At 40.5% G+C, this 8,312-nt stretch overlaps 1 protein-coding gene across 1 annotated transcript in view; it reads left to right on the plus strand.

Moving 5' to 3' along the window:
- COLEC10 (collectin subfamily member 10) overlaps window positions 1-7,432 on the plus strand; it is a 48,883-nt gene extending 41,451 nt beyond the window's left edge. Inside the window, exon 6 of the mRNA XM_002930154.3 lies at window positions 4,761-7,432. Coding sequence (XP_002930200.1) covers window positions 4,761-5,152 — 392 coding nt within the window. The 3' untranslated portion in view covers window positions 5,153-7,432. The remainder of the gene's footprint in view (window positions 1-4,760) is intronic.
- The last annotated feature ends 880 nt before the right edge of the window (window positions 7,433-8,312 follow it).

Below are 8,312 nucleotides of genomic sequence, written 5' to 3' on the forward strand. Positions count from 1 at the left end.
TCACAGAAAGATATAGCCACACTAGGAAAAGATAGTAAAGATTAAGCAGACAGCAATTGCCCTTTCCAACTGATGTAGGCTTCAAGGGCTTATTTTGGGCCCTTGTATGTGCTCCAACATGAATTCACAGTTTTTGTCATTTAAAAGGCACCGTCTGTGATTGTGGAAGGTACCGGAAAGTTGTTGGACAACTGGATATTAGTGTTGCTCGCCTCAAGACATCTATGAAGTTTGTCAAGAATGGTGAGTCTATCCTCTTTTGCTTTGCGCTGTCTACCGATTTAATCTCTTTCGACATTACAATTCCAGTATTCCTCGTGGGAAATACCTAGGCTCGGGCAATGGCCTACTGAGATAGTGTCAGCACCGTATAGGCCTCTCAAAATGCTAATTATCCACTCAGACTCTAGGACACTCCGGGACCACTACCTACATGTATTCACATGTATTGCATTGTCTATGGATAGAAAAAGATACTTTCTGGAGAGAGGGGAATGGAGAAAAGGGCAGAGTTTGGTAAGCCACGCCTTAAGAATAAAAAGGGACAGGAAGAGTCAAACAGAGCTAGCATCTCAGGAAAGAGAAGTAATAGTAAAACAATAGCTATCTTCTCGAGTACTTAAAATAACACCTAGGTGTAGGTATTATGATTTCCCTGAAGCTTAGAGAAATTATCTTGCCTATAGATACAGAGCTAATTAACAGGGGATCAGGGATTCGAATCCTGGTTTCACTGATGCTTCTAGCCTCAATACACACCAACAGAACATTACGTGTTTCTCTGAATTGTGCAACTTCCCACATTAGCCATTTTTGTTACCCCTTGCCATTTCATTGTAGTCAGCAGAGAAGCCCTTAAGGTGGGGCTACGTGTTCTCTTCTGAGACAGCATGAACGAGGAATCTATTGTAGCTACAGTTGAAATCGATCTTCTTTTGTTGCACTTTTATTTATCGTAACCCAGCTATGTTTGTTGTACATTATTAGAAACACACATGCCATCTTGTGTTAATCTTCATTTTGTAATACTCTTAATTATAACTCTGGTTATAATTAGTACTGAGACGCTATCTCTGACATGACTTGGATTCTCATGAAAAAAACCCAGGCCCTAGAGGTTCCACATAGGGCAATAGTTTTTGACATTTATTGGCATGGTCACAGATTTCTTGGTAAATTTTGAGTTATAGACCCAAAGAAATATATGTAGATGTTCCCAAAGCCTAAAACATATTTAACATATCATGAGCTTGGGATGATTCTGAGGCCCCAGTTCTGTCCTGAAGCTTACTCAGTAACTCAGTACTTCATGTACCTGGAGTCAATGGACAACCTCGGTCTATAGACATGTTCATAGCCCAGGAACTCGGCCCAAAGGGGACAAACTTCTATATTATTCTGATGTTTGTTCAATAAGCTTTTACCATCCCATGCACTCTTGTGGGCTCTGAGGCTACAGAGTGGTAAGGACATGGTCACTGTCCTCAAGACATTCAGACTTTAGTACATGAGGCATGCAGACAAACAGACTAGATTGTANAGGGAACTTTCCTCTATCTGCTGGTGAGTTTCCAAGCCCTGGGGAAGCTAATGATGGCACATTCCATCCTAGTCATGCTTAGTGGGAGGAAGCAACTCTCATTGTCCTAGAGCAGAGGAAGACCCACCATGGCCTCAGCAGTAGGACTGCACCACGCTGCCCTACATTCCACCAGCATCTCAACCAAAAGGGAGCCAGCAGCTTGCCCGCAGCAAATTGGCCCGATCCCCAAAGACCCCATGGATACAGAACATGCCTTCAGCGGTCAGAAAGAGTCTCCCTGAGTCCTAAAAGAGTTGTATGTCCAGTGCTATGTGCAGGGAAAGAAAGTAGATTGCTCTGGGGGAGGTCACAGAGGTGTAGTGAAGACTAATTTCAAGAACGGTTTTAAATTCCTGATATTTAACTGTGATTGCAGATAAATAAAGCCACAGAGTTTTTCCCCCTTTAGCTAATAAAATTTTTTTTTGCTTTTCAACTGCCAAAGAAGAAAGCAAAGGGACTGATTACATGAAGCAGCCATTAAATAGAAAAAGGGAATTATTTGAATTTCACATCATTTTCCTTATCCTTCTTTCTCTATCACAGTATCAGCAGGTAGCTGAAAAGGTAAATGAGCAAAGAGGGAATGAACGGCAGAAATTAAAATCAGAGTTAATCCACAAATGGGACAACCGGCTCTTGAAATTATATGTTGAATCTATTCACAAGACTTCAACTTAGTCCTTGAAACATTCAAGGATCATTCAAGTTGTACTTGAAATGGATAATCAGAATTATCATTTGGTTTCATCATGAAAGTTTTCTCCTTTCTTGGGAGAGTTGTGTGAGCCAGTGAGCAATGCAGTTAACAGAAAAAAAGACTGGGCTAGAAATTTGTTTTTAAAAAGCTGTAAAGATTTTATTTTGAGATTGGATGGGCACATTCTGTGTTCAACAAAAATGCCAAACGGTCCACAGTATGTGTTCAGGGGTTGGCCCTATTTACTCTTCTCCTTAAAAATCTGGTGTAGAGCTGTGTTTTAACTCATCCAAAATACTTAAAAAGATATTTTGTATATTCCTGAAGACAATGTAACGTAGAAGCCTTGTTTAAAGTAAAAGACCGAAAGTATAGCCATTCACAGAAAGATATAGCCACTCACAGAAAGATATAGCCACACTAGGAAAAGATAGTAAAGATTAAGCAGACAGCAATTGCCCTTTCCAACTGATGTAGGCTTCAAGGGCTTATTTTGGGCCCTTGTATGTGCTCCAACATGAATTCACAGTTTTTGTCATTTAAAAGGCACCGTCTGTGATTGTGGAAGGTACCGGAAAGTTGTTGGACAACTGGATATTAGTGTTGCTCGCCTCAAGACATCTATGAAGTTTGTCAAGAATGGTGAGTCTATCCTCTTTTGCTTTGCGCTGTCTACCGATTTAATCTCTTTCGACATTACAATTCCAGTATTCCTCGTGGGAAATACCTAGGCTCGGGCAATGGCCTACTGAGATAGTGTCAGCACCGTATAGGCCTCTCAAAATGCTAATTATCCACTCAGACTCTAGGACACTCCGGGACCACTACCTACATGTATTCACATGTATTGCATTGTCTATGGATAGAAAAAGATACTTTCTGGAGAGAGGGGAATGGAGAAAAGGGCAGAGTTTGGTAAGCCACGCCTTAAGAATAAAAAGGGACAGGAAGAGTCAAACAGAGCTAGCATCTCAGGAAAGAGAAGTAATAGTAAAACAATAGCTATCTTCTCGAGTACTTAAAATAACACCTAGGTGTAGGTATTATGATTTCCCTGAAGCTTAGAGAAATTATCTTGCCTATAGATACAGAGCTAATTAACAGGGGATCAGGGATTCGAATCCTGGTTTCACTGATGCTTCTAGCCTCAATACACACCAAAAGAACATTACGTGTTTCTCTGAATTGTGCAACTTCCCACATTAGCCATTTTTGTTACCCCTTGCCATTTCATTGTAGTCAGCAGAGAAGCCCTTAAGGTGGGGCTACGTGTTCTCTTCTGAGACAGCATGAACGAGGAATCTATTGTAGCTACAGTTGAAATCGGTCTTCTTTTGTTGCACTTTTATTTATCGTAACCCAGCTATGTTTGTTGTACATTATTAGAAACACACATGCCATCTTGTGTTAATCTTCATTTTGTAATACTCTTAATTATAACTCTGGTTATAATTAGTACTGAGACGCTATCTCTGACATGACTTGGATTCTCATGAAAAAAACCCAGGCCCTAGAGGTTCCACATAGGGCAATAGTTTTTGACATTTATTGGCGTGGTCACAGATTTCTTGGTAAATTTTGAGTTATAGACCCAAAGAAATATATGTAGATGTTCCCAAAGCCTAAAACATATTTAACATATCATGAGCTTGGGATGATTCTGAGGCCCCAGTTCTGTCCTGAAGCTTACTCAGTAACTCAGTACTTCATGTACCTGGAGTCAATGGACAACCTCGGTCTATAGACATGTTCATAGCCCAGGAACTCGGCCCAAAGGGGACAAACTTCTATATTATTCTGATGTTTGTTCAATAAGCTTTTACCATCCCATGCACTCTTGTGGGCTCTGAGGCTACAGAGTGGTAAGGACATGGTCACTGTCCTCAAGACATTCAGAATTTAGTACATGAGGCATGCAGACAAACAGACTAGATTGTGTTGAGTGACACAAAAGAAGAAGAGGAAGGAGCTATGGAAACTGGGGGAGTGTGCACAAGAGCCTCGTGCCTGTCCAGAGACATTGGAAAGGTTCCTGTAGGAGAAAATACTTCCATTGGGATCTAAATGACAAGTAGGTGTTTTCCAGGTAAAGCAGTGAGAAGATTTTCCAGGCACAAAAGTCATGGAAATGGAAGAGAGAAGGGCATGCTCTTAGGACTCTAAGTATGGCAAAGCATAAAGTAGTCTGAGAGGAGCTGAGTGGCAACTCATTTAACAAACCTTTGTCAAAACAGTCTCTTCTTCACAGTTGTGTGGGGAGTTAAGGAGGAAGGATGGGGAGGACAAATGGTAGGACTTTGTTCTCCATTTGATAACTACAAAGGTGATAAAAATATTTAACCAGTGCCTAACTCATACTAGGGACTTCAAAATAAATGTTGAACATCACATCAATGAATTTAAATCCAGCAATATTGTATACTTGCCTTTTCTCCTTTTGAGATGCCTAATCCTGAGCATCTTTTCCTCTCTGCAAAGTCATAGCAGGGATTAGGGAAACTGAGGAGAAATTCTACTACCTCGTGCAGGAGGAGAAGAACTATAGGGAATCCCTGACCCACTGCCGGATCCGGGGCGGGATGCTGGCCATGCCAAAAGACGAAGCTGCCAACACACTCATCGCTGACTACGTTGCCAAGAGTGGCTTTTTCCGGGTGTTCATCGGGGTGAATGACCTTGAGAAGGAGGGACAGTATGTGTTCACAGACAACACTCCTCTGCAGAACTACAGCAACTGGAAAGAGGGGGAGCCCAGTGACCCCTATGGGCATGAGGACTGTGTGGAAATGCTGAGCTCAGGCAGATGGAATGACACAGAGTGCCATCTTACCATGTACTTTGTCTGTGAGTTTGTCAAGAAGAAAAAATAATTCTGCTCATGCCACACACACTTGTTACTTCTCTGCGACTATCACTGCAGTTATTTTTATACATCTTTTTCTTTCTAATTATGCCAAATTCATTCTGACTCAAGACAAGTAGAAAATGCTGAACTGAGGTTTGGAATCCCCATTGCCATGGTCTTCTTTGATGATTGTGAACATTTTCCTACACAGTATATATTGGGCCAATAGTTCACCAAGTTACATGGATCCTCAGAGAGAGTTTGAATTACTAGTTGTGCAGGATGTGGTTGTCTACGTGTCAAATGAAATGTTCTCTTGGCATTTGCTCTGCTTCCTCTCCCTAGACCCCTAAACCACTGTCTATTTAGCCCAGTGGATAATTGGACGGTTGGTTGGTGATGATTAGGCTAACATGCCCTAGCTCAAAGCCAGACATATGGGAAGGCCTTCTGTGAGAAATGCAGAGATGTTATCTGTCTTTGAGGTCAAGGTCCCCTATTCTTTGACTGGTCACTCACCATGGCTATAGCCACACTCGAAAGGTCCTCCTGTTTGCGCAGATATAAAAATATTTCAGCCCCAAACCTCTATATGGAAACTTCTAGCCTGTGACCTGTTCCAGACCATATGGAATCACACAGACAACTTCTGTGCTTTGGATTGATGGCCTTCACTGAGGTCTACCAACCAGTGGCCTTGGTCTCTTTCTATAGGCCCACAACTGAATCCCAGGTCTCCAGGTTTTAACTCTGATTTGAGGAAAGGGGAACTTTAGAAATTGAAAAGAAAAAAGAGAGAGAGAGAGGATTTTTTCCAAAGAATATTAATTGTCCCTTGTTACTAATATGGCCCCATTTTTCCTTGTTTTGGGTTTAGCCATATCAACTTTTCTCCCCTTAGGCATGGGGAATGAAGGAAGGCATTTGTGAAGCTTTCAGAAAACTCTAGAGGCTTCAAGGTGCTACCAATGTCAAGTCGCTAAGCCCTCTCCTCCTTGCCTCTAATATATCACTTATGGGGACATTTCATGAGAGGTCTTTTACTTTCTGTAACCATATGTTGTAACAACCCCATACCAGAGATGTCCTTTGTAGTACTCTGACATCACAGGAATGTGGCAGGTGTGGAGATTGGAACATGTCTATGACTCACATTTATCGAGCTGGTAACATTCTACTTTGAACTGCCAATCAAAACTCAAAGCGGCTTTCATTTCGAATTTGAAAATAATATAGTTCAACAAAGCTCTAGATTTTCCCCTATAAACTGCTGCTCCAGTTATAGTCTGTGACATATGATTAGACTGTTTAAAATGCTGGCAAATGGTTAATGAAATAAGAGAAACTGATCAACAACATATGTTCACCTTAAACCATCTGTCCATGATTTCACCCATGACTAACTGGTTATGAGATAAGATTTAATTAGGTTATTTCTGTGGGTTTATCGAGAGTCACAAACTCAGTTCCTATAGGGGCCACACAAGATGACATAAATAAAGCAAGTGGAATGGGTGGGGCTCCTAGTACTGAACACAACTTATTCTTCTAATGGAAACAGCTTCCCCCTGCACTGCTGTGTTCGCTATGGAGGATCCAATATCACTGCGTGCTCTGATATTTCAAGAGAAGTCAAAAAGCTGGAACTTCACGATATCTACTCACATTTTTAAATATTGCCAACCAGTCAATTTTTAGCCCAAGTTTTAAGTCACATAAAGCAGTCTGCTAGTCAAAAAAAAAAAAAGTGAACTTTTTATTTCTCATCTCTGGGGAAAATTTCTGAAGGTTCTAACCATGTCAAATGTCATTAGGATACAGTGACATCAAAGTCAAGGTCTCCCATTTATACTTCAGTCAATTCAATTCAATTACAGGAATTTGTTCAATGTTTGCCATTCATCAGATTAATAAACTAGTTACATATTCAGAGTTTTGAGAATGTGGCATATGATATTTTGAAGGCAGTCGGTTTAATAAAAATTACAAAGCAGGGCATTATATCAGGCTGGTAACCTTGGGAGGAATGCAAACCAGTCAAGAGCATGAAGAACAAGAACCGAGGAATGGTTGGAGGAAAAGAAAGGGATAAGAGGAAAGGAGAGAGGGGATGGACAGCCAGCATTGCTTAGAGGCAAGTGGCAGTGGGATCCATGTTCTGATTTGTTCTAGGTGGCCAAAGTATGAATATTTATTGTGTGTACTGTAAGTACTATTATCATTATTGTTATTATTATTAAAGCATTTCTTTTAATGACTCATCTTTGCTACCAATGCTTCAAGAGAAGAGAACAGAGTATGTAAGGCACCACACACCTAATTAGATTTACTATAAAACTTACTTAAACTTTGTGAAGCCCTTTGTGCTTTAGAAACACCCTCACACATCATTTCTCGTTTGATCCTGATAAACTTTGTGAGGTAGGAAGGGGAGATGTTTTTACTGACATTTTCTCAATGAGAATACTGAGGCCTAAGGAAGCTAAGCAATTTACCAAAGTTGACTCATATGGGAGAAAAGCAGATTCCAGCCTGCTGATCAAAACTGCCAAGCCAGTGCTCTTTCCAGCCTGTTTACTGCTCATATTAAATGGAAGCACATCCACGATTCTCTCATGATAGCAGGAACTCAACCGATCCCCAAAGCTAAACATTAGAGTCAATTAGCAGAGATACTGGGGATTTGGAAACTTACCTTACAACTCTGGTGTTTGTTGGTTTATTTTTGAGTCCACGGATGTCTACACCTGGCATGAGTGTTGGGAGGTGACTTAGTAGTTCCTCACTCTATTTCTATAGATAGTTACAGATACAGGGAAAGCCAAACAGATACACGAAAATCAAGATGTGCTCAACAGAAAAATGAGCACATAATTTATTTGCCTCATGAAATTCATGAGAATTCCCTTAAACAATTAGCATTTAAAATCAATTTTATTCTCAAAAAGTTAAATTTATACTCAACTTTTCAGGGATACATCTGTGTACCTCTGAGGGACTACATAAATTTTCCACGGGAAGAAAATAAAAATATACACTTACAACCTCACAGCCCTGCCTTCCCAAAGCAACACATTCCATAACTAGGTAAAAAGAAATATCTTATGTCCAGAGTTATTGTCCAAACACTGTGAAAAGGTGTATACCTAGTGTTAAGACAGATATAATAGACATCGATTACACTT

This window comes from Ailuropoda melanoleuca, chromosome 9, assembly GCF_002007445.2.
Source record: "Ailuropoda melanoleuca isolate Jingjing chromosome 9, ASM200744v2, whole genome shotgun sequence".
Classification (NCBI taxonomy): domain Eukaryota; kingdom Metazoa; phylum Chordata; class Mammalia; order Carnivora; family Ursidae; genus Ailuropoda; species Ailuropoda melanoleuca.